The 27395-nt window shown below is 45.4% G+C and overlaps 3 protein-coding genes across 6 annotated transcripts in view; 2 read left to right on the top strand and 1 right to left on the bottom strand.

The window, feature by feature from the left end:
• Positions 1–6568, top strand: part of FLVCR2 (feline leukemia virus subgroup C cellular receptor family member 2) — a 52244-nt gene extending 45676 nt beyond the window's left edge. The window contains exon 10 of the mRNA XM_014942019.1: positions 5136–6568. Within this exon, the coding sequence (XP_014797505.1) occupies positions 5136–5192 (57 nt within the window). The 3' untranslated portion in view covers positions 5193–6568. The remainder of the gene's footprint in view (positions 1–5135) is intronic.
• Positions 6569–7076: 508 nt separating this feature from the next.
• LOC106888037 (chromosome unknown open reading frame, human C14orf1) lies at positions 7077–9655 on the bottom strand. Of its 2 annotated transcripts, XM_014942018.1 has the most exons (5): positions 9433–9655; positions 9200–9290; positions 7787–7905; positions 7525–7623; positions 7077–7386 (listed from the first exon to the last, which is right to left on the bottom strand). In XM_014942018.1, exons 1-4 carry the CDS (start codon positions 9563–9565, stop codon positions 7544–7546), a joined length of 423 nt encoding a protein of 140 aa, XP_014797504.1. In that variant the 5' UTR covers positions 9566–9655; the 3' UTR covers positions 7077–7386; positions 7525–7543. The 2 variants fall into 2 exon arrangements, with proteins under 2 accessions (XP_014797504.1, XP_014797503.1); XM_014942017.1 differs by having other exon boundaries at positions 7077–7623; positions 9433–9653.
• Positions 9656–9866: 211 nt separating this feature from the next.
• Positions 9867–27395, top strand: part of TTLL5 (tubulin tyrosine ligase like 5) — a 129790-nt gene continuing 112261 nt past the window's right edge. For 2 of the 3 annotated variants that reach the window (XM_014941808.1, XM_014941807.1), the window contains exons 1-9: positions 9867–9969; positions 10488–10654; positions 13190–13299; positions 15086–15168; positions 15996–16102; positions 16659–16789; positions 17800–17882; positions 19955–20024; positions 20319–20403. In XM_014941808.1, coding sequence (XP_014797294.1) covers positions 10575–10654; positions 13190–13299; positions 15086–15168; positions 15996–16102; positions 16659–16789; positions 17800–17882; positions 19955–20024; positions 20319–20403 — 749 coding nt within the window. In that variant the 5' untranslated portion in view covers positions 9867–9969; positions 10488–10574. Of the gene's footprint in view, positions 9970–10487; positions 10655–13189; positions 13300–14130; positions 14227–15085; positions 15169–15995; positions 16103–16658; positions 16790–17799; positions 17883–19954; positions 20025–20318; positions 20404–27395 lie in introns of those variants that run through there. The other variant, XM_014941809.1, reaches the window with a different exon arrangement.

The following is a 27395-nucleotide window of genomic DNA, read 5'->3' as shown; positions in this document are numbered from 1 at the left end:
AGGGCCTCTGGTGAACTAATTGCAGTGGATACTCTTAAAAGCTCTCCCTGCAGGGAAAGAGAGGGGACTGGTGGTTGTTTGAGGCTCTTTTCCTTATTGCTCTGGACTCCTCTTCTAGGATATTAGCAGAGATGTCCACTCAACGTTCATGAAGCCACCAGCGACCATGACTAGCAAAGTGCATAAGCTCAGTTCTCTGCTGGCTCAAGTCAGCTTTTTTCAGAAGACAGTGTTGCCTTCCTCCAGATAATCTAACCAGTCCGATCTGGAGACTGATCAGAAGGTCCAAGAAGCAGCTCTGCCCCAACCGGCTGCTCCACTCAAGAAGGTGGATTTTCAATTACAAAATATATGCTTTTAAATTTTTATTTTATTTTTATTTTTTATTTCTTTTTACTGAACTATCTGAGCACAAACACAGAGGGTAGGATAAGTAAAGGGAATTGATGCTGTCTTGATTAGTTCTTGCACATGTAATTCCAGACCAGATGCGGGGGAAAGGCTGCAAAATTTCTCTTGTTTGGGTAAAGGAGTCCCTACCTCATTGTCACAACTTAAAAAGAATTCCTGCTTTTTTTTCTGCTCTGAGGCTTAAAACTTTGGCTGATTTTAGCAATGGTGAGCATCGTGGTCTATGGGACCAAGCTAGACTGCTAGTCTGCTAGACTGCTCTCCCAAAACCCTGACATGAATGGGGCTAACTGGAACACACTTAGCTAAGCTGAGCTGGGGTAAAGACCAGCCTGTTTTGATATATGCCACATTGCTTGTATCCTTGATAAACAGTGCTGAAGCCAAAGGCAGAAGATGAATTGCAAGACCAAACCATCCTCCACAAGCCCTGAGGCAGCAGGGTGGTAATTAGAGGTGCTGGTGGAACTGTGAGTTAATTCATAACATGTATGTGCAAGGCCCAGGAAATATCAGTGTCCTTTGGCAGCAAACGTGATGCCTAGTAGTAGTGAGGTCCTTTCCCCTTGTCAGACACTTCTCTCAACAGATTATTTGTATGCTTTTTGCTTAAGCCATTTGTAGTATAAATGCAATTGTAAGAGCTTGCTGCTGGAGGGGGGAGGGTGTTGAGACCAGAGCAAAGATGATACAGGTGTCATTTCTATAATCCTAAAAGCCTCTAGAACTGACTGCAGTAAGAACTAGAGGGATATGTGTGAGGTAACATGTCTCAGTCAAAAACATCACTGGCAGCTTCTTCCTCCTGAGGAGTCATGCTCTGAGGAAGTCCATGATGGACACCCCACCATACCTCCAAGTGTGGCTTCCATATGGCTCACCTGGGTACTTCTCAAACTTAAAAACAACCCTAGGGGCTCGACCAACTGAAGATGGGCTGAATCTGGGGTTCTGTACTAACATGGGTGCCTCAGGGAGCAGCCAGCTGGGCTTGGGCATTGTGTGCTGCCTTTGTTGCCTTTGTGGAGAGCTCTGACAGACTCAGGTACTGGAGCTTTTCTACATGGCACAGCTGCCTTACACATGCTTGGGTGATTTTACTGGTTTCTTCCTTTGCCTGTTCCTTTTTTATTTTTATTTTCTCCCTCTTCCGTTTCCCTCCCTACTTGCCTCCCTACTTTTCTGGGATGGTGACTTGTGGCTGTTGTTACAGAGACTCCAAGGCAGCAATCAGATCATGGATTATGGGACTGTAGCTCGTAACCCTAACCCCACCAATTCCTATTCCTGCTCACTAGCTCATACACAAAGGTAGGACAATCGCACTAATCTGCTTCTGTGAACGCTCACGGGTGGCACAGGCACCAAGCCAATGGCACTTTTGGGCGTGACTCGGAGTACTGAGAATCCTTCTGGCTGCCTTGGGTACCCACCTAAGAAGAAAGACAAGATAGCTTTCAAGAACAGTGTGGAGATTCCACCAGACTCGTGTCAGATAAGGGCATAGGGATTCAGCTACATGCGGCGAGGCAAAGCCTGATGCTGGGACAGATGGAGAACTGAATTGTCAGTAGGTTATTGGGTGAGAGGAGGCAGGCATTTGGAGGCTCTTCTCTGACATTATTTTTATAGTCCATATTCTTGGCTGGAAGTGATACCAGGAACCCTGTAAAAGAGTTGGCTTTGATCACAGCCAGGGCATGTGGCCAACTTCAAGAAGGAAGTTTAAAAACATCTAGTGATAAGAGTCATTGGGTTGGTGCCTTTTGGTATAAGAATGCCTGAAAATTTTAAACCTCTGTGCTTGCTGATCTGTGAATCTCTTGGCACTTGGCATTTTCTCAGCTGTTGCTTGGGGTGTAATGCTTTATTACTCACTGTCCTCTGCTTCGCACTGACTGGCTGATCTGCGAAGTTAACCATGCTACCCTTTGGTTTTCAAGGTGTTCATCAAGTGTATGCATCACTTAGTGCCACAGCCAACAGGACTAACAGGCAAAAGCAGAGTGAGTCTGTTGGGAAAAACAGCCTTAATCTTGCTAAGCCAAGAGCATGTGCTACAGGAAGTGTGAAGCTGCCATGCTTTGATGCAAGTGTGAGGAAGAGTCCCACGAGCAGGGAAAGATTTGACTCCAGGCTGAGTGCTTCTGAAGCTGTCCCCATGCTGCAGTCTGTGGCAGCTTTAGCAGGGTACACGTGTGGTGTTGATTTGGGACCGAGTAGTTGAGAAGCTCTAGCTGCATGAGCTGGGCATGCCTGCTTGGGGTATGCTGATTTTTAAGAAAGCAGCTATCATATAGAGTGTAGTATTCCAAAATGGCAGGAGTGCCTTTTTGTTCAAACTGGGCTTTGCTAGGCCTCTTTGAAACTTGCAAATTTGATTAATGTGTGCTCAGGGCACTTGAGACTATTTTGTGCCGGTCTTATGTAGTGGTAGATAAACTATTTTTTTGTGTGTGTGTGAAGAACCTGTTCTCAATAGCAGAGAGTAGGGAGTAAAGTGGTTTCAGACTTTGTCCTGGTTTTTGAATTGTAGTAAAACTAAAAACCTTTGTCTGGATGATTTTTGGATGACCAGTGACCTGCTCTAGGCATACAGCCACAGCAAGTGATTTCTTTAAAACAGGACTGAAGTTCTGCTATGTCCTTAAACTGTGTCCCGGGTAAGTCAGGACTTCATCAGGGCTAAGTACCTTCTTTCACTGGTTGTATGTTTGCCTGGATGCAAAAACGCATCCGATGGATCCCAGTGGAATAGCCAAAAGCATGTTGCTTTTTCCTCCTGAGGCCAGTGTGATTTAGAGGCATTAGGGCAAGCATCCAGCCTGAGCAGCTTACTGGAGTCCCTTGCAAGCTGTAGCATGCTTACTCTCTAATGAAATATTGCCAATAAAAAAAAAAAACCACAACCACAACCTGCTGGAATTTTGCATAGTAGGCACAAATGGTGTTTATTCTGTCCCCTGCTTCCCAGACTTCCCTGCTCCCTTTCTGTGCTTACATGGCTTCCCAAAGCCACGGGCAGTACATCTGCATACCCTCTTACAGTGCTGTGGCTCCCAGCTGTGAGAGCAGCCTTCCTTTTCTGAGGCTGCGGAGCCCTGCAGGCTGGCTGATCTTCCTGTAGCTCTACAGCAGGTGAGTGGTGTTCAGACCCCAGAGGTGCTGGGGGAGCCTGTGCAGCGTTGCCATCATGTTTCCATGATGCATTCTGGTGGGGTTTCCCAAGCCTAAGCGCAGCTTTGCCTTTATTTTTCCTGGCACTACTTCATGCATCCCCCCCCAGCCCTCCTGCTGGTAGGAGTTCCATCTTTGTACTTCCCGGCTTCTGCTTTCAGGCATCTCTTTGAAGCTTTCCTGATCTCACTCCTCTGCTTTGGGATGTTGCTGCTGACCTCTGTAAAACCTTTTCACCTGCAGTTTGTGTAAGAGGCTACTCAAAATGAAACTGTTTCGCATGTCTTGCTTCCATGCTGCCTGGACTTCTCTTGAACCACACTGGGGATGTGAACCTCTTTCCTGTGCACCTCTGACTCTTCCAGCCTCAGATGTCTGTCTTGCCCCAGAGTGAGTTAACTCAGAGCCCAGGCTGTGGGAGACTCCACACTTACCCCTACAAGTCTGCATGGTGTCTTTGAATCGGTGAAAACTGGGGCGTCTCACTGTAAGCAGCATCCGAACTTGAAGAGAGGTATCTGAAATCCCCTGGGGGAAGGAGAAGTCTAATCCTAACACACCCCAGAAGGGCTGAGCAGAGGAGTTCACCAAGCTCCACCCAGGAAGGCTGAACTGGAATTGCAGAAGTTTGGCTGTTTCGTGTGACCCAGGATAGGGTGGTAATTGGGCAGCAGCCTTGTTCCTTGCTTTTCCTCTGGTAAATGAATCTATAGCTCCCTCCATCTTAAGGGAAGAAATTGTAGGAGGATTCAAGTAATCAGGCCAATTTTTCTATAGGATCTCTGCAGAAAAAAACTTGTGTGTTTGCCTCATTTCTTATGACTCTTTAAGATATGAGTAAATAATTTTGAAGAAAGCCATATCTGCACCAGTCTGTGGAATTTATCCCAGTCGTAAGTCCTAACTAGGGACAGAGAATTGTGGGAGTGGATGCCAGCCCTGAATTGGGGGTGGGGATGAAAAGATATGAAGATGAGAAGAACCAGCAATCTGGGAGTTGAAGAGGCTCTTGCTCATGCCAGAACAAGGCCAGAGAGGAGCTAATTTCTGTGCTGAGCCTCCTGAGGGTGCAGAGGATGCAGGTTCTCTCTGGTGCTTGGACAGATGCTGTGCTGCCTCATGGCATGAAGGAGGAGTTCCCAGTTCCTTCCCTTGCCCAGGGAACTGGATCTGCAGCTTCATTGCTTTGAGGCTGATCTTGTGTCACAGTGGGATGTCTTTAGGGAGCTGGCTGTGGGGCTGATACCTGGGCCTGTACAGCTTCTGTAAACTAGCTCTGACCTGAGGACTACAGCAAGTAGCTTAAGGGAGGTGGGACTCTTGGTCTACCGTGCTGCCCCAGTGCCCCTTGTCTGGGCAGTAGAAGGGCCTAGAGAAGGAGGAGGGAACCAGGTGGACTCTCTGAGGGTGGTGATTCTTCTTTGGGGATTTCTGCACGCTAGCAGGGAACTGTGAATTAGCCAGCCTCTGGCCGGGTGGTCTCTTTGAAGCCTTGGTCTAGCCACCCAGGATCCTAACCATCTTGTTTTTCTCTGTCTGACTTACAGAAAGTGATGCCAGAAGCCTGTGCTGATCCCATAATCCTTGAGGAATCGAAGCTGTGAAATGGAGGGGCGGCAGAGCTGGGAGATGCAGCCCCCTTCATTCCCATCTTTGCTACCTCCACCTGTTTCACGTGCCCCATGGTACAGGAGCTCGGTGAACTGCTTGTGGAGAGTCTCAAAGAGCAAAACAAGAAGGGAGTTGCTTTTTTCAGTTATACCTCTGCACCTTGCTGTTTTGGAGACTGCTGCTTGGGAGGAAAAGATGGGAAAACCCACTTCTTAGCCCCCCATCCCACCGTGTATGCTTGGAAAAGAAAAAGCACACGTGCTGAGAAAAGCCATAGTTCAGACTAGCCCCGAGCACATGAGGGGTGGCACCCTGCACGTGGCTGTGTCTCCACTCACAGGCAAGCTGTGACATGAAATGCAGAAGCTGGACCACGCTTGCCCTGTGAGCAGCCCTTGAAGAGCTTTCAGCTGGCTCTCAGGAGGAGGAATTGCCAGTGATGCTCTCTGTGTTGCACAGGGAATGGTAGAAGCCTCAGCACATCACCAGCAAACACAAAGCAGTGCATCTGCTGCTGGCGCTGGTTTTACTATGTGGCTATCCCAGACGAAGCACTCTTAGTCTGTGGATAAACCTCTGCTCAGAATTCACTGAGATTTCCCTGATCTTCCTATATATTAGGAGTAATTGAGATACCAATATGCCTCCTACCTGGAGGCAAGGACTAGTTCTACAGCTTCTGTTGAAGCTGCAGCCTAAACCCAGCTTATCACTACACAGGAGCGAGTCAAACAAGCTCCCTGGGCTGAGGACTGTATCTTCCTCCTTAATCATGAAGTGCCTTTTGCATGTTTCAACACTACGTGAAAACTTGTGTTCTATTGAGATAACCAGCCCAAGCTGTGTTGCTCTTCACAACCACAGCAATCATCATATGATGGGGATCTGGATTTGCTCCAGTGTGGAAGCTTCCCACTGTAACAGAACAAGAGAAGCCCCTCTTACCAGCATATGTGTCTCATAGACACTGCCCCTCTGTATGCTGCTGTTTATCTTCTAAACACACATGTAGATAGTTCTATCTCTTCTCCTTCCTTTCCAGCATCTTTCCACTGGTGGAGACATCAAGTGTCCTTATACTCCTTAAATCATACAGTTAGACATAGATCATTTTTTTTGGGGGGGGGGAGAGGGAGGAACACAAACTACAACCATGTGGAATGAATAGAAGTAGTTCTCTGACATACCATTTTTGACAAAACATTTTTTGGGTGAAATTATACAGTCTTGACACATTAAAAAATTCAGGTCCTATCTTTGATAGTTTGGGATTGAGGAAGGGCATCTAAGATAGAATTTTATATAAAATAAAAACATTTGAAGTGTACAATGAAACCTGACGTATTCATATTAAACGGTTGAAACAGTCTGCATCTGGCTCTTTTAATAGCCTGGAATGTTTGCAGAATGGAAAAATCATCTTTCTGCCCTATGCTACTGTTGTCTTCTTTTCCTCCCTTCTGTGTTTTTCCTCCTCCTCCTGCACAGGCACCATCTTCCCAGCTAGGAGATCCTGCTGGTTCCTCCCTACCTTCTGTGCACTGCCCATCTGCTTCAGGCATTATTTCATCTGCGTCTAAGCAACCTGATCCTGTTTTCTCTGCCTTCTGTAGTTACAGCTCACTGCCGGGGTAGCTCAGTCCTTGCTCTCAGATCCATGCACCGGTACCCTGTGGAAGCAAGAGCTGCACTAACTGTGTGTGTGTGTGTGATGTGAGCAGTCAGACCTGGAACTTTGTGGGAAGGAGTCAGGGAAAGGTGGGTTTGCTGTAAAGAGAGATGATTTATCCTGCAACATAGAGTAGAAACTGCTGCTTGCTCTGAGGTTGTACATCCTCTACCTGTTGCTGTGTAGCAGACAGACAGACAGAGCACCCTGCAGCTTTCTGTCATTTATTAGAAATTAGACATTAGAAATGTCCCCCAAGGAACACACACATGCAAATTACCCAGCAGTGCCAGGGCCAGCACACATTCTCTCTTTCTGGTCCGAAGTGTTGGGTGGATCCTGGGCAGCCCTACACCTCCTCCCCACAGGTATACTGGGAGAGACGTCCTTAGTGCACTGGGCACACCTGAGACGTTCCCCGCTGTCCTCCGGGACGGCAGTCACCAACTGCACCCTGCGAGCCTTGACACAAACTCCTCTGGGACTTGGTCTTTGACATCAACCAGTTGAAATGTTGCCTGGACAAGGAAAAACACTTGGTAATGAAGAATGATTGACAGAGTCCAACATCGAACCACCACTTGGACTGGTGTCCTGGAGAAGTTCAGCTGAGATTTAGTGGAAGTTTGGCAGTGACAACAGGAAACAACGCTGACCTACACAGGGCCCTCAGCTTCAGTTTTTCTTCTTGTTTTGTGACAGTTCTTCTACCTCCAGGTACTGCAGGCCAATTAACATCCCCAAGATAGAGAAACCTGTGGTGGAGATACAGGATGAGTTACATAGGAAACGCTGCACAGGAGATGAGGCATTTCCTCCCACCATCACCTCCCCTTAGCTCACAGCCCCCCTGCAGTTTTTCAGGGGGTTATAGCTCCAAGAAGAGTTTGTGGGGGGACAATGCAGAGCTCTACTTACTTGCTACCATGAGGGGTGCCATAACTCCAATTGTCAGTGCTGCAGTGTGATAAATGAAGACCTCGGAGAGGAAGTGAACAAGGGCCAAAAAGAAGGTGAAGAGCGTGATGTAATAGAGGCTGTTGGAGAGCAGAACAGAAGCAGGTTATCGTTTAGCCCATGTTATGGGCACGAGGACAGCTGAGTGGAAAAGAAACAAATCTGCATGCTGCCCCATCTGTCCTCACTGTGGCAGCACAGAGGACACTTGGTCCCTTGCCTAGTGAGGTGCAAAAGCTCCCTGGGCAGTTGCTGACAGGAGAACTAGGGCAACGTTTCCAGTGGCGTGGTGAAAGTCACAGGCATTATCTGCCCTGAAGGCAGGGAAAGAGGGGAGAGCAAAGGTAGGGCACCAGTGAAATAAGACACAAAGAGGGCGAGAACTGGATGAGCTGAGAACTAGGGTGACAGGACTTGATGACTACGGGCTGCATCACCCAACACATCTTCCCACCTGTGTTCTGCTACCCTCTAGGGGCCACGGCGGTGGAAAGGGAGCAGGTTCACAAGACACAAGATTAAAAAAAAAATCCTTCTAAAAACAACTGGCTTCGTGGCCATTGGCATTGCCTCAATCCCCTAAAACCAGGTAACTGAGTCATATCATAGATCATAGAATGGTTTGGGTTGGAAGGGAACTTAAAAGATCATTGAGTTCCAACCCTCCTGCCACCTGCAGCTCCCTACCAGAGACAAACCTAGGCAATCCAAGGACATGCTGCCAGGTGAACAGTGGCTTCTGCTGCAGGGCTGGGGGAGGTGGTGACAAAAGAGTGAGTTCTATCAACCTCCAACACAGGCTTTGTCTAGCACAGACCCAGAGTCACCCTGCTTGGAAATCCCTCTCAGAAATATTTCTGTTACCACAGGGAGAAATGGCCTGCCTCCCGCCACAGCACCAGGCTGCCCCTCGGGCCTTGTCCTCAGCTCCAGACAAGAGTGTAAGGAAAAAGAGGGTTAAGACCACTGTGAGGGGCCTCTCAACCTGCCACAGCTTTTAGCTGAGCTGTCACAGCAAAAGAAGCGTCAGGCATCCATCAGACCACAGCATTAGCAACAGCTCGATGTCAACAGAGCAGTAATGCCATCAGAAGATGCTTTCCAAGCTGGAGCTCAAAAATTTGTGACACGAGAAGTTCTCAGATCTACCAATTTCTGCCAGACCTAAGAAACAGAGCTCAAAACGTGCAGGCTCTCCCTTGCAGGAGTTCAGACACAAATCCCAGGCTGCTCTTGAAGCTTTTTCAGGGGGAACGCCTTCAGCCCTACAGATTTCCCCACCTCCTCCGCGCTGCCCCCCTAACCTAGCTATTCGGGTGGCGACTAGCGAGCACACCGGCAGGTCAGACCCCTCCGGTGCGCTCCGTTACGTACGTCCTGTTGCGGATGTCGATGGCGCAGAGACAGCGGATCACCGAGGACAGCAGGGTCCAGACGCCGAAGGTGCGAGCCTGGAGCCCGTTCACTGCGCAAAGAAGGGAGGGGAGCCCATGGGGAGACCGCGCACAGGCCCCGCTCCCCGGCGGGAGCAGCCGCTGAGGCGGCCGGGGGCGGTCAGGACGCGCCGAGGCTGGAAGGAGACCCCCAGGCCTCGGGGCGGCCCTTACCGAGGCCGGGGCTGGCGGTGTACAGCTTCTCCGAGAGAAAGCGGTGGTCGCGGAAGCTCTGCAGGGTGTTGCCGGCGGCGATGACCGATACCATCACCAGCCAGCTGCGCAGCACGTTCAGGAACCGGCTCATCCTCCCTCCCGGCCGGCACCACCGCAGGGAACCGGGCCGTGCTCCCCGCCCGCCGCCGCCGCCGCCCGCGCTCCCTCACCGGAGCCCCGCCCCTCTCTCGCCGGCCCAGCGCTCCGATTGGCCGCGGGAGCGCCGCTCCATCCACGCACCACGCGGACGTGAGGGGCTGCGCCGCCAATCCGATCGCGCACCGCTCCGGGAGGCGGCCCCGCCCCTCCTGGCCTGGCGGGGAGGGGGGAGGCGGAAGCGGAGGCCGGGCGCGCGGCCGGGCTGTTGCGCCTGCGCGCCGGGGGCGGGGCGGGGCGGGGCCAGCGCCCGCCGGTTGTTGTAGTAACGGGGAAGCGGCGGGAGGGGCCGCGGTTGCTGGGTCGCTAGCCCCGCCAGCCGGGGCGATGCGGGAGCAGGTACGGGGAGCTGTCTCAGGGCGAGGGGGTGGTTGGCCGGTGGCCCCGGGGAGGGAGTCGCGGCTGTTCGGGCGTTCCCCGGCCGCTCCTGCTCCTCCCGGGGCTGCCGCGGGGTAGGCCAGGCCCCAGCCGCCCCTCCGTTCCTGGGCCGGTGGAGGCGTTACGGTGCCCGGCTCACCCCAGGCGTTGCGGGGGGGGTCTCGGTGGCGGGGAGGAGCAGGTGTTTGGGGCTGGGCCGGGCCGGGCCTGGCACGGTTCTGCGGCCGGAGGCAGGGCAGGGCGGGGAGGCGCTTCGGCGGTATGCGCCCCGGTGACTCTCACGGGCAGGTGGGGAATAATCTGCTGGAAGGTGATGCTTCTTCCTACACCCCCCCGGCTGGGAGGTGATTTACAGCTTGTAACGAGCTTGTTGATAGTCCCGTGAGAAATACCTATTGACAGGAGGTGGGAGTGAAGTTACCTCAGTTCTCTTCCTGCGCCGCTCAGCCATGTGTGCATGCTTTTAATCCTTATTGCAGGTAACTGCTCTTGCAAGATCTTGTGAATCTGCAGGAAAGAGTCTTGGAGGCTACGGAGACTGGGCTGTATGAAAACTCCCAGAGGAAATGCCGGTTGGGATGGCTCGAGACCTGGAGGAAGCTGGCTCGTCCTCGGAGGACGAGGAGGAAGATGTAGATGGGCTGGAGTAAGTGTGGAAAAAACCCTCTTAACTGTTTCTGTTTTCCTGCAGGATTTGTACTAGTCTGAAAAGACAGTTGCATTCTGTACCCTCTTCCTGCCTGTGAAGTGGAAGACAGTTGGTTTGAGCTTCAAGCCTGTGGGCAGGCTACCTACATTTATACCCTAAGAAACCACCATATTCATCAGGGTTGGAGGCGCAGCTTTTCCTTGGCTACTCTAAAAGTCTGTAGTTTCATTGATCTCTTCCTGTCATGCTCCTAGGCCGTGAACTTTCTTGATATTTAAGCAAATGAAGGAAATGAGTGTCCTTTCTTTCTGTTTGTTTAGTTTTTTGTGTGGTTTTAGTTTTTACTTAGCTGTGGAGAATGGAAATCTACTGTACAGTAGACAGATATGCAATGTTTAATGCCCTTATTTAAAAACTGCCTTGTGAGAACTCAACTCCTAGAGTTCTTACTTACTAGTGTCTGTTTGTTCCAGCTTTTGTTTAGTAACTTCTTGTATCTTTGCTTGTGAAGGAGTCACTCCCTTATTCTTTCCCAGAGTAGAATCTCTTTTCTGTTTCAGCGGGACCTACTTTAATATGCCCTGTTTGTTTTCTTTTGGGTGCATATTGTGACTGAGTGCCCAGGTGCAAACTGCAGTGATTTAAGGCATTTAGAGGATCGTTGCTTCATACCAAGTGTTGGCTCACTCGCCAGACCTTTGTGGATGGAAAGGTCTGGAGCTAGGCCTTTACCCAGAACATAATTGCAACCATGTGTCTGCATCAAGTGACCGAGGGTCACGCTAGGAGTGAATGACTGTCACCTGGAGGATTGAGCCTTACTGCAAATCCTCAGGACAGGCTTAACATAAACTCCCCTCCTGTTGCCTCAGCTCGTTTCCCGCTTATATAAGGCTCTGGCCTGTATTGTAAATTCTGGAAGCTTCTCGGATCTCTTTCAGCTAACTAAATACCTGTAGTTGATTTTTTTTAACTTTTTTTTTTTCTTTAGAGGTGGTGGAAGAAGGTAGGAATGCTGTGAAGTTAATTTTTCTGGGTACTAATGTTAATAACTTGGTTAAGAGGACCAAGGTTACACTTAAGAGTACTTACTTGTCCTAGCATCAGAAAATTGCTCTTTTACCTTTGTTTCTGTAGTATAGGAAGTGCTCTGTCTTCTGTAGTTTCTCCAAACCTTTGGCAGTCAATGATCTTGCACATTCTATAGACAAGTGCTTCTGTGTGTCTCTGCCACTCTTTATATTTCTCCTTGTCTGAGTAGGCAGAGGTGTGTCTCTCCAAACCCTTAGTCTCTGTTTTCTGTTAATTTCATGGTTTCATTTCCTTGTGCATTGAGTAATAAGCAGTCTGAGATTTATTTGCTTAGAGAGGTTGACAGGTTTTCTTTCTGTGATCTTAGGATTTTATGTAACAGATCTTAATTTTTTTTGTGTGTGTGTATCCCTAATTCCTCTGAGGTGATCATGGTTTCCAGTGTAGTCTTGTTTTGGGCAGAACTGATCACTGTACCTTGGAACCTGTAGCTCAAGTGGCTGGCTGGGGGCATCATTGTTGTATTCTGGGCTTGCATGGCACTGCATCTGGCAGAAATTAAAAAAGATCACACAAGTTTAGCCGTTGTGTTGAGCCAAGCCTCTTGTAGTCTCTCAAATTCTGCATGAGTGCCTTTTTGTGCACTTCAGAATCCTGGATTACAACCAGGCAGTGTGCACTGATTTACTGTTCTTCAATTGGAGACTTGAACCTGTGTTTTAAGGTTTGGTTGTGTGGATACCAGCAATTATGGTTTATCCTGAATTATAGATTCTGTTTTCAGGCTATAAATCCAGAGAGCTGCAGCTGTCAAAATTTCTGGAGTTTCGCCAAATTACATTCAGTAAAATAAATACAAATTAAACTGAACTCCGACTTAGGCTGGCAAGACCAACCCAAAAAGAGGATGATGCGGAAGATTCCCTTTATAACTGAGTATCAATAGGGTGCACGAACAACCGCAAAACCGTGGTTGAAATTCAAAGAGTAAATTTGGTATTGTTACTTTGCCAACCGTGGGATTCCCAAAGCAGCACTTGGGCAGAGTCACATAAGCAGGGATGCAGGCGTTGCAGAGCCTTGCTGGAGGGCTGCTGAAACTGCTGCTTGCATCTGTTTTTCAGGAATTTCAGCAGGTGTAGTTTTCTGCTGTGCTTTGATCTCTCCCACAGCAGGGCAGGAATCTCAAGCGTGTTCGATAGGGTGCCTCTATCATAGGTCCATTTTATCTGAACACAGATGTTCTACTTGTCAAACGCACAAAGAGAGACAGGAGTTAGAATGATACATGTATTTTTCTACACCCCAGCTACAGGTCACTTGAGCGTGTCTACTGACCTCCCGTTATTTTCCCACAGCGTGTTTGCCTGTGTCCTGCCCAGAGGCTGGGTGGGCAAGCATGGGCAAGCCCAGAGAATTGCTGTGTCCTCACCATAAGTAAGTAACTGCTGTGTGTGTGAGGCTCGGTAGTTGCTTATCCTGACTATCTTGCCATTTCAGAGATCATCCATGTATCAAGTGGACTGGTGGCGGCTGCAGGCGGATCCCCATCATGGTGTTTCATGCTGAAGCCATTCTGACCAACGACAGCTACCTCCGCCTAATTGGAGGTGGGTGCAGCTATGTGCCAGCTTTTGGCCTGAAGGTGTGAGGTGCAAGTCTTACGTGGGTGTTCCCTTCTTTTTGTGGTGGGGAAGAGGACACAGTAGGAAGGAAATTACAATCCCCTCTCGTTTCTGGGCACTGAGATGTTCAGAAACGCTTGATCAGTTGGTGAATGTTTATCATGTCTTTTGCATTGTGAGAAGTGTCTATATTTGTCCTTCCATTGGGTCTTGATGTGTTTTGAGTTGGAAATGTCCTCTTGCAAGTTGAACTTGGAGGCCAGGCTGGAACTTAGGACTGGAATATAAATTTACCACTCTGTAGCTAAGAACTTAAAATCAATCATTGCAGTGAGTTTTGAGAGGGAAGTAAAGCAGCCAGCCCCACAGTGGTAAGAACAGTAGTGAGCTGTAGTATAGTAATAAATCTCTGCGTCTTCAGCCTTGCAACTGTGAGTAAGGCCATAGGCAGAATGATTGCTTTTCTGGCAGCACTTGAGTTGGATGACCAAACCTCTCTAGTGTCAAATAGGGAAGAGCCTCTAAATAAGAGGCAGGGTTGTTATAAACAGTCACTCTGGATTACGAGGGTTGGCTCTTGCGGGTGTGTACAGCCAGGAGCTCATTCTGGATGTGCTGAGTTGGAGAAAAGCTAAAATCTACTCATCTTCTTTTTGTGAAGATGCTGACGCTTCTTTCTTCTCTTGCTTCTCCCTTTCTTAGGTAATTGGTGCCCTCATTTCTAATATCCTATTCAAGCAGAAATGCTTCTGGCTCACTGGGGTAAGGGGTGGAGAAGGTGATTTATGTGTGGAAACTCCTGATCCTTTTCATGTGAGTTAAAAACATACTTGAATGGTGGCAGAAGCTGATGGTAATTGTAACTTCTGTCCTAACTGGAGCGTGGTGTCTCTTCTGCTTTTTTCTCAGGAGGTAGAGACTTTTTGTGGTTTAACAAGTCTACTGTTGTATACTGCAACTTGAGCTTTTTTTTTTTCTTAAGCTTTGTCTGGTCCCAGATCCTGATATACTGTTTTTATGGATTGCCACATCCTTTGTATGAAAACTGGCCTCTAGTCTTGCTGCTTGCTTTCTGTTTCTTACGCCTCCAGTGTTGCTTACTGCTTTTGTTTTTATGACTTTGTACTTGGGTAGTGATTTTCTTTTTTCTCCTCTTTTTATTTCCTTGTCCTATTTGCTTTATTTCCTGCTATTCTTTGCAGTTATTTTTTGGAAGATCAGTACAGGTGAATGAGATGTGAACAAAAACTTAGTATCTTATTTTGGATTTTCAAGATCTAAAAAGTGGTCATATAAGCTATCCGTGTCAATGAGGGGCATATGGTGTGAGTACTTTTAGCTAGGAATACCAACTTTCAATAGAGAAGAAAGAGCTGGAATCATGTTTTGAGTGTTATAAAGCAATCTATATAAAGAGCTGTTTAAAAGCAAACAAAAAAGAGGAATCTGAATGTTTGCTAGGATGTCCTGCGTGTTATTTTGACACAATAGGATTCAGTGATGTGGCGATGTTATACTGAAGGATTGATGTAAGTCAGTTCAATGCCATCATTGGAGTTATGTCCATTGGAGTCCAAGAGTTGGACAGGTGTTTCTTATCACCCTTTGCCTGTCATGCGCTGCTACTGTGTGGATGCTCCACTGGGGATTAAATGCAGCTGTACTGTGCTGAGTCCTACAGTGCTTTTCTCTGTTCTTTGGTAGCATAGGTAACTTTGGGTTATTCTTCTCAGTGCAGACTCTAATCTCGTGTCTCTTGCCCTCCTAACAGAGCGCTACCATTTGTCATATAAGATTGTGCGAACAGACAGCCGTCTGGTTCGAAGCATTCTGACTGCCCATGGCTTCCATGAGGTGAGCACAATGAATCTTCAGATCTCATTATGTCTGGGCTGGGAGGTGGTGGTGCTGATGGTTATTATGTTTTTAAGGTTTTTGTGTTTTGTTTTGTGGTTGGTTTGTTTGATTTTTTTCACTCTGCAGGGTTAGAACCAGGAAGGAACTTGCTGTGGACCCTCTTGAAGTTTGTTTTTTTTACATACTCTGCTACTCGGACAGGAGATGTGTCATGATTTTGTGCTATCACAGGAATACCCTTTAGCCTTAAGCCTGCAAAACTATGGAAAAAGGGATGCTGAAGTTGGGTCATATGTTTTTTTTTCTCTTACTTTTGAAGCATCGTCTCACACCCTTGGGAAGATCTGAAGGACTTAGTCTCTCAGCCTGTGCAAGTTCATGGAAGCATTGATGCAGTGTTTCGCGTTTCTCTTCTAGCACCTGTCTTGCTCTAAAGAACGTCCTATAAACAGCTAATGACAACTTGAGAGATGTGTGTGTGGTGGATTTTATTCTGAATAACGCCAAGTTAAGGAATTGGTCTTGCAAGTTTCCTGAAGAAATCTAAAACGCTTTACAAATTGGGTTTAAACAGTCTATAACAAGAGCAAAACCACAAGTTTGTTTATAAAAATAGGACAAGATTATTTCCCAGCACCACTGTATAGTAGCTTCAGACAGGAGTCTGACTTGCCCTAATATCAGAGCTGGATAGAGGAGATTGTCTTAAACTAGAATTGCTTTGGTCTCGTAGATGTAAGGTCATGGTCTGTAGGACAAGTGGTGGTTCTTTTTGATTAGTTCTATGTTTTTATGTGAATGGTGTTCTTTATGTTGCTTTTTAGGTGCACCCTAATAGCAGCGATTATAATCTCATGTGGACAGGATCACACTTGAAGCCCTACTTGCTGCGTTCCCTTACAGATATTCAAAAAGTCAATCACTTCCCTAGGTAAGGCCTTGATATTGTGTTTTGCTGAACATCTTTGTGATGGTTTGCAAAAACCTGAGCATAGATAGCTCTAAAAAAATGAAGTATATGTGATACCATAAAGTCCCAATGCACTGGGTCTGTGACATGTGCTGTCTTTATTCTAAATGGTCTTTGCGGTTTTGAGGAGACTGCGTGTGAGCTGAGCTGCTTGTCTGTAGCCCAAATACTGGATTTTTTTTTCTTTTATTTGGTGGTATAAGTAAAACATTTGGCCTTTGTGTTTTTATTTATGGAGATAGTCATACCTCACCTGCTAAAGTTTACAAACACCACTAAAACAGTTCGCTGTGCTTCAGTCAGCCTTGGGACTTGCAAGAAGTGCTACAAATGAGGATGGATATTAATACAGTTATAGGACAGAGACAGTAAAACTGAAGAGTAGTTGCAGGTTAGGGTTTAGACATCTGACAGAGCTACAGATACTTCAGTAACTAGTATGAAGCGTTGCTGTAATGTAGGTTTTTTTTATGTTGGGGAAAAAAATAGATACAGTCTCTTTGTTTTGGGACTTCAGGTCATATGAACTGACACGAAAGGACAGACTGTACAAGAATGTCAGTCGCATGCAGCTGGCCCATGGGTTCAAGACATTCCATATCTTACCTCAGACCTTTATCCTCCCGGCGGAGTACCGGGACTTCTGCAGTAAGTGAATGGCTGATGATGCCTGGACCTAAAGTAAAATAACTGGGTGGGGGGGAAAGGAATTACTTTTAATGTCCCAGCCTGTTGATCATGTGGGTGGCTAAGACAACAAAATTAGAGGAAGGTGGAAAGACAGTGGAAAAAGGCCCAAGTGATTTTTTTTTTTTTTTTTTTTTATTTAAATTTCTACTTACTGGATGTGGAGGCAGAGGGATTTGATTTGGGGCTTTCTTTGGGGTTTTTTTATCAATTACAGTATTATTGTTTTCCTAATAATTCACAATATTGAATCCTGCAAATCTATTTAATGGCAAGAAATCTTGGGGAATTTTATGGTGAACTTTCAGAAGGCATAATGCCATTGTTGGATGCGGGTTGTCATGGCCAGCTGTCCTGGAAGGCCTCAGGTCTGCCATCCTGCTCCTGCACGTTCCCATCATCTCCCTTTGCTCAGGTACTGAAGCTCATCCAAACCCTCAGGGGCCAGTTCAGGAGCTAAACAGCAAAAAATATGTGTGTGTGTGTAGGGTATCTCCTCTGCTCCTTGGACCAATCTGTTGCAGGGTGGAAAAAAGCCCCAGTGATTTTTTTTTTTTTTTTTTTTTTAGTGTAACTTCTACTCTGCTTTTTACTCCATGCCTGTGTAAGTCTTCAAGAAGCTGATATGGGCTTAAGGCTCCAGAATTGAGCTTTTTGTGTGTGTGCACAGTGTTGTTGATAATCAACTTCACAATATCCCTGACTAATATCTGGGTGTACTGAGGAGAAAAATGCTAAAAGGTAGCATAGGGCAGAGAAATGAATCTTGGAGCAGCAGGAGGGGCTTCAGGAAGGGGCCATAATAATTGCAGTGAGTCCCAAGGGGTGAAATAAGACATTAAAAAAGTAGACTTAGATCATGTCATGGAGTTTGCTAAAGCTTTTACTGTAGGCAACATTCTTGACTCTTATTCCTCATAAATAAGCAAAATGGAAAATGTTTCAGACTTGTGCTGTTTTCTTTTAACCAGATACATATTCTAAGGACAGAGGCCCATGGATAGTGAAGCCTGTGGCCTCTTCCAGGGGTCGAGGAGTCTACCTGATAAACAACGTAAGTGTTCAGCAAAAGGACTGCTCTTCACTAACACTGTCTGCAAAACTATGCCAGGTTTGCCGGCAAGGGGCATGGAAACATCTAACCAGATACTGGTCCTGCTCTGGACTTCAACCATACATTGGTGAGCAGCTCAAAAGTCCTGAGCAGCTGGCAAAGCCTGCCCAGGACTATGCTGCGTAACCAAAAGCAATCTATTTCTTTGTATGCTATGCTTGACTTGCAACCTGCTTTCAAATCTTAGGGAGCACAAATTTCATCCTAATAAGCTGAGACAGTTTGGGAAGCTGTGCTGCTTTATGCTCTCCTTGTGGGTGACAGTAGGCTGGCCTTGGGAAGGTTCCCCAAACTCTCCATGGTGGTTTCCCTGTGTGACCTAAACAGGCGTCAAACAGTTCCTTTATCTCCCTCTTCTCTCCTGGAAAAGACCAGTTAAAACAAAACCTTATGTGATACAATAGGATGTCATTTAGATAATGCAGTCTCAGAGCTGTGTTATCTAAATGGCAGCGTGCCCTTACTGATATGTAATGGGGATAGTTCTTTGAAATCAGTGTGCTGGTTATAGTATCTTTTACCCTTTTGGGGCTTTGCAGGGAGTTAGATTGTCACAGGTAACAAATACACCTGGGCAGGAGCCAAACACACGAGGGGATTCCAATAAATATTCCCAGCAGCAAAATTGACTGGTGAGTCATCTTGGTTTTGCTCACTCAAACCCCTTAAGCCTCCCCTGCACTGAAGGGGTCATACTGCCTCATCTGTTCTCTACTTGGATCATTTCCCACAAAATAAAGGAGCAATTCGCCAAGTGTATGAGGTAAGTATTTCCAGAACTTCACTCAGCTTTTTCTTTGCTTGAAAGGGAGGAACGAGCTCAGGCTTACATGGCAGTTAGCCATGAACTCGGGAAAGGACCCTTCTGGGACCAATCTCCCTTTGTGTATATCTATTCCAGAACCACTTCAGCTAGTTTGGCGCAAAGATTTAATTTTCCTTCAGTGTGATGCTATTAAGTGAGTGCATTCTAGAATCTCATAATAAAAGTGTTTAAAAACAACAACAGAAAACCCCCAACAAAACAATAAACCTTTGGATTTCTCTGATCCATAATAAAATAGGCTGTCGCTTTCATGTGATGTGCTGAGGGAAGTTGAAGTTGTTCCCTCACATAGTATATGTGTACTCTATATGCCTAGGCTTCCTGCTCGTGATGCTAGTAATGTGGCTGGATACATGCAAAATTGAATAAAGGCAGGATGATGGGGGTTCTCTTGGCTCTTTTGCAATTTGAAGGCAAGAAAATGTTTTGCTGGAAACTTTGTATAAGTAGTTAAAACTGGTTACAAGAGAGACTTGCATACAGCAAAAAGTAAAAGCTTTTTCAACAGATCCTGTGACTTTGTGAAGTATATTTGTCATAGAGCTTTCTGTTCTGAGCTACAAGGGTAGCATCTTCCTGGTACAGCAGCCCCTGCTGTGAACTGAACCTCAGTAGAAGGTATTGACTGATGGAGGCAAAAAGGTTGGATACCAGCCCAGGATCTAGCTATGGAGATCACAAGTCGAGGAGTCATTTTCTTCACTTGAGACTTCCTCACAAACTGTAGTTACGAACTCCTTCCAGTGTCCTCTAAATCTGTACTCCTTCCATTGTCTTCTACATCCCTCCTCCTTGTGTTTGGCTAAACACTTGAGAAGCAAACAGAATGACAGCTGCAACTTAGATGTGAGTTTTTTTCCTGCCTGTTTTACATCATTGTAAAACATGTTAAATCTGTATTCTAATCTGATGAGCACCTTAACTGGAAGGTTAAATAGGCAGGTTTTTTGGCAATGTAATAATTCCCAGGCTTCTGGTTAGAATCTAATTACCTTAAGTATGTTGTGACTAAGAGTGGTGTGGGTTTTTTTATTTTGTTTTTGTTTTCCTTCCTGGACATAGTGTTTTGGTACAGAGTGGCTTGAGGAGGGAAAGGCTGGAAAAAAATGGTGGGTTTGATCTAGTCATTTTCTTATTCCTTAAGTTTCCTGTTTGTTTCACTTTTGGATTCTCTGTTCTTCTGTAGCCAAACCAGATTGTCCTGGAAGATGACATCCTGGTTTCTCGTTACATCAGCAACCCCCTGCTCATAGATGGTGAGTATGCTTAGGAATTGCTTTTCTCTCTTCCCCCAACCCCAAACCTGAGGATCTGTCCAACCTTTGTAGGATTTTGGTTGAATAATTGAGTAGTCTATCTTCCTCTAGTACTGGAAAAATGTAACTAGTGAATTCCTTAAAATCTGGAAGCTTTTCAACTGGGAAAGCTTCAGGCACCTATGTCAGCAGCAGATAATGGCTTATTGCTCTCCAGGCTTGTTGAAATTCCTCAACTGGATGTGATGTCTGAAAGATATTTGAGGTCGCTAACTCTTGACAACTGTATTTCAGATTTCAAATTCGATGTGCGCCTCTATGTTCTCGTTACATCCTATGATCCACTTGTCATCTATCTCTACGAGGAAGGATTGGCCAGGTAGGGAAGGTTCCTTCTTTCTCAGTGTACCTGCACTTGGTGATCCAGAGATGTCTTGGCTTGCCTCTGTTCTCTGACACAATAACAAATAAGGGAAGTGCCAGTTAGAGAGTTCTGCAGAGTTTAAATATATGATACTTCATCATGCTGTGTCTCATCAGTTTTCTTTATATAGGTGATAGGATCTTTAGTGACTTTATTACATATGTAATAAATAAAGCAAGTTTTCAACTCTTAAGGGTTGAATGGCCACATACGCACCATTACTGGCATGTTCATTCTCAAGGTTGGGTGGTTCTTGAAATCTCTTTGGATTCTTGATGCCTTTGTGCCCCTTCTCCATCACCCAAGGGGAAGGTTATCTGAGCTTTCTCGATTTCTGTTTAATCCTAAAGACAAAAGAAGTTGGAGACCTATTGTTGGCTGTATTGTCCTTTAATACTTCCAACTGCTCTTCTGAATTTTTGTTCAGTATTTGTGTTTCTACAGTATTGAGTAAGTGGGTTTAGACTAGTTCGCTGTCCTTATCCTGCAAAAGTTCAGTTTTCTTTTGCATGTAAGTCATGACTGATACTTAAGATTCTCAGGAGGAATGGTTATTAAAAATACCTGTTTCTTTTCATCACAGAAGTTTAGCCAAATACCTGTCTATAGTAAGTAATAAATTTGGAATAATGACCCCTCTGAATTTCCAACAGACCAGGAACTTAACTGTAGTGGTGTTTGAGAAGAGACCATCATTGTACTGCCTTCTGTTACAGTTTCAAGTGATGCTGAGTCTGTCTTACAAGCACATCTGACATACCCTGAAAAGAATATCTCTAAGGTTCAAGCCTGAATGGCTCTTACTTAAGCAGATACTGAATCCAACTTACCTTTATCCAAAGCAGATACTCAATCCAAAATGATATATTAATAATGATTCCACAATAAATATCCGTCTCTAAATTGATGAACCCCCTCACGTGTGTTGTGATGTGCGTCTGCCTGCAAAGATAATGTGAAGAGATTGTTTCCCTAAAGGGAGCAGAAAGTCTCATCTGGGTCAGTGGAAAACTTGACAACTATATTCACGTTAGAAAAGGAGCCCTAAGCATGCCTAGTATGCAAGACTCTTGGAATCAGCAATTTAATTGTTAGTTGCTAATATTGCATGTTATTGGAAAGTGAAGAGGGGAGAAAAAAGATCATCAGTGTTGAATATATGAGTAGGTTGCTAGGATGTTCTAAAAATAGGCAGTGCATAGCTGGCCTCCAAAATAGGATTTGCACCATCATTAATGTCTTAAAGGTAGTTCTGGTGATCTTGTAACAAAGGAGTTCACTTAGGGAAAAATTAATCTGTGCAAGAGACAAGCGTTCTACTTTGTGTGGGCAAGTGATGGCAAGCTATCTGTGGAGGACAGCACTCAAGCCTGAGCAGAGGTTGACAGAAAACTTTGTGGGCTGTTCTGTATGGCCTCCAGATGGCAGTAATGGTCTTTAGCTTTAGCGATTTGGGTTTTTCTCGTACCCTGTTAGCAAATTCAGATGGGGAGAGGTAAGGAACCCAGAGCTACTGGATTCTGGCTTCCTATTTACCTTTTGACTTCCATTTAACAGTTCGAATTAAGTGCTGGGAGAGACCCTTCTTTGCCTCACACAGTGTAATGCTTTGGTTTAAAGCTGGGTCAAAACTTTCGCTGTGTGGGGAGGGGGGCAATGCTTTAACTTTTGAGATTGGAAGATGTTTTTTATTCTTTACTTAAGAAAATAAACCCTGTGTTGGTTGAGAGTGAAAGCAGTTTGTAGCGGAGAACTGGGAGGTAAGATCAGGGCCTGGAATCAAAGGTAGTATTGAAGCAATCTCAGGGGAAACCCACCAGAACAAAGGAGTCTGTTTTCGTGACCTCCACTAGTGCTTGTGGTGCACTATGGTGAATATCCGTATTTTGAATTTGCTTTCTGAAGATAGGTAGTCTCTGAAGTGTAATGAGGGTGACCTCTTCTGGGTTGTTCTCTTAATTTTCTTTTTCCCTTTTTCTTAGTCTGTCTGAAAGGTAATGTTGCCCTCGAATGTTATGCTTTGCATATTCCAAGTAAAAGAGGAACCTGACTGTTGCAGTAAGGTTGGTGACCTCAACTAGACAAGGAGTGCTATCAGGAAATCATAAGATGTAATGATCTTTAAAATGAACAGACTTGGTATAATACACATTTCTGATGTTTGACTAGATACTTCCTTAGGCCTGGTTTCTTTTGGCACAGCTAGACTTGTCATGACATGATGTAGAGTGGAATTTGAGGATTCAGCGCTGAGGAGAAGAAAGGGATTGTTGATTCAGCATGTGTAACTTGTGTTTCACTTTCCATGTGGAAGAGTGAAGAAAGAAGCTTCCTTTGAAGGAGATATGAAGGTTATGTACCCAGAAGTGTGTAACTAAGCCTTCAGCTATTACTGCTTGATCTGTGCTGGAAGTACTGAATAACTGTTTCGTTTGCCCAGGCTGAAGTTCTGTTCTTTTTCAGTGCATTTTTTCAGGAAGTTCTTGACCTCAAAGCTTTTTTTTTGTTTGTTTATCCCCTAAAAGAATATTGAGTAGAACTTAGGCAGTGCTGATGTTGAGTAGGTTCATTTTGTAGCTATTACCACCCCACTCTTAAGGTCATCAGAGTCAGGTATCAGACTACTGGATTATTACTAAGAATGGTATCAGTGAACACACTCTACGTTTTCATCTTTCGTAACAGTACTACTTTTCTGGTCTTGCCTCCTTCAAACTATCAAACCTTGTCTTGCGTATTTTGGACCTGGTCCACTTCTAGAAGGAATGCTGCTAATAGGTTCATTTGGGGATATTCAGTGATCTGTCTGGAGGGAGTGGGGTGGGTTTTTAATGTTTCTTGAGGCTTGAAACAAGACTGAAGCTGTGGTTAAGGCATAAAGCAGCACTGAGTGACTTAAGAGCCTTCTGTGTTGGATTGAAAAATGTGTCGAACGCTTTTGTAGTAAGTATTTAAAAAAAAAAGTAGACAAAGTGCTGCTGTGCATGTGTTAAGTTGGCAAATACTTAGTAACTTGATGCTGGAAAGGGCAGTTATCATCTGGATTTGCCATCTGTGATTCACAGCTTGGAGAACTGTAGCTGGGACCTTTGCATTGAAGGCACAGGTTTGGAGAATGAAATGGTCTTTGGCAAGCTTGGCCCACGTTTGTCTGAGAGTGTAACTCAGTCATCTGATCACATGTTAAAAATCTAGGTAGTTTTATTTTTCTAAGACTTCAAAAATATATTATGGAATATATTTATTGACATACCTTTTATATCCTAATACGAATAAGAGGTGCATTGTTAATAAGCTACAGTTGTAATTACAAACTTTGACATGCTTCTGAAGGTGACTCACCAAGCCCAGTTGTGTGGAAGTCCCAAGGCTGGTCTTACAGCCAACTGTTGAATTGGTGGATTATGCTGGTTTTTGGAGGAGCACTCATACAAGAAGAGAATAACAAGCCTGACTTGTGTCTGAAGTACAGCTGAAGAGGACATGGGGCCAGGAATAGCTTGTGCTGTTTGTGAACCTTCCCCATTTTGCCAGCTAGGGACATCTCTCTCTCCTGTCTAACTTTCTCTCCTTCTGTATACCTCCTTGTGGGACAGAAAGGAGCCTGGTTGACCTGTCTTCTGTGGTGCCTGCAGGCATAATGGGGACTTGACACATGGTTGGGGGAATTGGTAGTGAAATGGCTCCTTGTTTTGGGGAGACTTCTCTATAGCCTGCTTCTTTGCCTAAACTACTAGTGCTAGGCAGCCTTATTTCTGAGCATGAATGGCTGGTCCTAGCCCAGAAGGAATTTCTTACTCAGATTTATACTGAATTTGAAAAATAGATTTGGAAAAAAAAGGCAAAATATGCTGAAAACCAAATGTTCTTGCAAAGGGCTGAAGGAGCAGCAGCTAGGGGAGTCATTCCAGAGGGACAAGAGTTCCTGTAATGGTGGGGTAGGCAGCTGGGCTTCACAGCAGCTGCCATCCCACCGCCTGAGCTCACCCCCCTCAGCCTCTCAGCATCCTCTCCTTCAGTAGCCTGGCTTCTTAATTAGCACTGGCTCCACTGGGATATTTACCTTTTCTGTGCCGGATTCCTGTGGTTTCCAAAGAATTCAGGTGCTTGCTTGGAGCCAAGGAATTCACATTACCTCACAGGCTGCGCTTAGGCCAGAGCCGCAGCAGCCTCATCCCCCGTGCGGTAACCCCTGCCTGGCAGCCTCCGCTTCTTGTGGACTGCAGCTCACTCCTGCACGGACACCTGGGATCAGAATATGACCACTTCAGTAGACATTGCCTTGCACAGAAGCTGTGGAGCAGTGTTTTTCACTAGATGTCCCCACTGGACTGTCCCCGCAGCAGATAGTCCATCAATCCAGGAGAATTTCTGCTGCTTCCTTCTTTTTAATTAAGATAAGCAGGGTTTGAATCACTGAGGAGGAAGATCTGTCTGTCTGTCTCTCTGTATGTCTTTTAATAGAAATTTGCTGCTGATACAGACACCTGTTACCTGATTTTAGACTGTTTCATCTTGAATTTTCTTCTGTAAAACGGGGTAGTTATGCCTTAGGCCACTACTGTTTGAGAGCAGCAAGGAAGTCTACAATATATATTTTTTTATGTATGTAATATAAATATGTGGGGTTTTTTCACTCTACATATTGAAGTCATGGTCTAAGTGATGCCTTTTGTTAAATCTGGTCCTCCTGGCAGGTAGCTAGACACTTGTCTGTGGTGTAGGAAGTGGCCCTTAGTTGGGGTCTTTGGACAAGGGCTTCATTTTGAACAACCCATTCTTGTTGAGCTTCATCAAAACTGCTTGTGTATTGCTAACTTCAGCAACCTCTCTTCTTGATGGTGTATTTTAGTATTTAGCTACCTCTCCTTCAGAATTTCCTAACTAGCAAATTCATTTTCTACCTCTTCTCTAGACTTCTTGTCTTTCATGTTCCTCAAATTACTTCTCCACTCCCATCAGTTCCTTTGAGTCTGTCTTTGGGTAGTAGAGGGTGGTCTCTGGGTGTAACTCTATGATCCTACTGTTGTGCTTAAGACAAGGATCAGTGTACTAAAGAATCACACAGGCTGGATGACTCTTGGTGACAGCCTGTACTAATGAGAAACTAGAGAATATGAGAAACAGAAGAGGTTCATGGAATCATAGAGTGGCTGAAGTTGGGAGGGACCTGTGGAGCTCATCTGGTCCAACCAGGGCTACCAAGAGCAAGTTGCCCAGGACTGTGTCCAGATGGCTTTTGAGTATCTCTCCTTCCTTAGACTACAATTAATCTGGCCAACCTGTGCCAGTGCTCGGTCACCCTCATGGTGTTTCGTTATGCTCTGTAGGTTCAAAATCCTGTTAATAGCAGTGCATAAGTTGAAAACACGCAAATTTTTAATGAAAAGAATAAAAAGGAAAACAAGTCTTTTTTTTCTTTTCCTGTTGCAAACATCTGGTAAAACTGCTCCTGGATCTTGTTCTTTAACATAGAACTGTCTGAATAATTTTATCCAGCTTTGGTTAGAGAAACTCTGCCATCACAGAGATGTCACCAAAACTCCATTTTATATTTAGCAATTCCCCTAGAAGCTTTGGCTCCTCTTAATACTCAGTTTCCAACTGACGTATCAGGTGGATGCTGTGGAAAATACTGGTGTCTGAGATAGGGGGATTGTGATGATCTCTTGACTTCTGTTTTCTGTCCTGTACCGCAAGTGAACTGCATCCCAGGTGGCATTTTGGAGTCCAGATAGTGTTAAAAATAGAAATATCTGTAGTTCTCCTCTACCAGTTCCAGTCCATTGAACAATTCCCTTAGGGCATGTTGTTTCTTTTCATCCTGATTTTAACAGCAGTTCGTGGGAACCATAAAGAGAATTGAATGGTACAAACAACTTTCTATGTGGCCTTAGTTCCCTAAACAAAGTGGCTGATAATAAACTAACAGGGAAGCCAAAGTCTAGTGCACGGGGAGGGGAGGGAAGAGGGACTGAGAAAGCGACTCCAAGCATAAAATGTGAGGAGCGTGCTTCTAGAAACACTACGCTGGTTATTTCCAGGACATTTAGGCAGGAACTCTGTGTGCAGTCATGGAAAAGACTATCATAATGTGTGCTTTTTCTGTAGTGCTTTTTTTGAGAGAAAAAGAATTAACTATTCTTTCCTTCTCCCACTCCAGGGTCTTTTCTCTCCTTTCCCAGGCCCTGGCTAGATGTCTCAAATAAGCATTCCAGAGCTGCCAAGTTTCATGCAAAACCATGTAACATTTTATGTAAATATTTAATGATCCAGTTTACGTATTTCCAAAATGACTTGCATATGACAAACTTTACCTTGTGGTCAATTCATTTCCTGAAGTAACACTGGGGATAAGGCACGGAGCGGTGTAAAGTCCCTTGGGTAGTGTCCTGTCTGAAGGGGGGACAGCAAAAGGACAGCAAAAGGGCAGGTTGTTTGCGTTAAGGCAGTGTAGGGGTGTGGGTTAGAGGCCAGTCAAATTTTGGTGTGGTGGATTTGGGGATTTCTATAGATAAGTGTGGGCCCTGTGACGTGTTTTATAGATTGCTAGGCCAACAAAGAAAAGTGCTGCAAATCACTTGGGAAGTAGGTGGCCTATTGAAGGTGGAGCTTATGCTTGCTTGTTATACTGATAGTGATGTTTTACAAGATGGGGATGGGGGGCAGTAATCTGTCAGTATCTAAATGAAAAAGGTGATTTTTTTTTTTTTTTTTTTTTTTTTTTTTTTACCCGGGGTTCGAGCTGATCACACGGGGAACGCTGAGTGCTTGTTTTTTAATATTCTGACAGGTGCTATTTTGCTATTTGCTTGTGATGATTCAGGACATTTGCATCTCTTTGTCCTTAATTAAAAAGCACTTCACCCTTGCTGCAGGGGTATGGCAGATTTCTCTTGATCTATTCATTTTGGGGGACTTTTAATCACCGTATCCACTCTATCGGG

This window comes from Calidris pugnax, unplaced genomic scaffold (assembly GCF_001431845.1).
Source record: "Calidris pugnax isolate Ruff unplaced genomic scaffold, ASM143184v1 scaffold56, whole genome shotgun sequence".
Classification (NCBI taxonomy): Eukaryota; Metazoa; Chordata; class Aves; order Charadriiformes; family Scolopacidae; genus Calidris; species Calidris pugnax.
Note: the sequence above shows the minus strand (reverse complement) of the source record. Positions and strands in the feature narration are given on the sequence as shown.

Excerpts from the sequence above, each read along its gene's own strand:
- LOC106888037 (XM_014942018.1), bottom strand. The coding sequence starts at position 9,565 with ATGAGCCGGTTCCTGAACGTGCTGCGCAGCTGGCTGGTGATGGTATCG. Across the intron at positions 7,906-9,199 it reads ATCGACATCCGCAACAGGAC|CCTCTATTACATCACGCTCT; the intron begins GTACGTAACGGA and ends GCTCTCCAACAG. Across the intron at positions 7,624-7,786 it reads GGCACCCCTCATGGTAGCAA|GTTTCTCTATCTTGGGGATG; the intron begins GTAAGTAGAGCT and ends TCTCCACCACAG.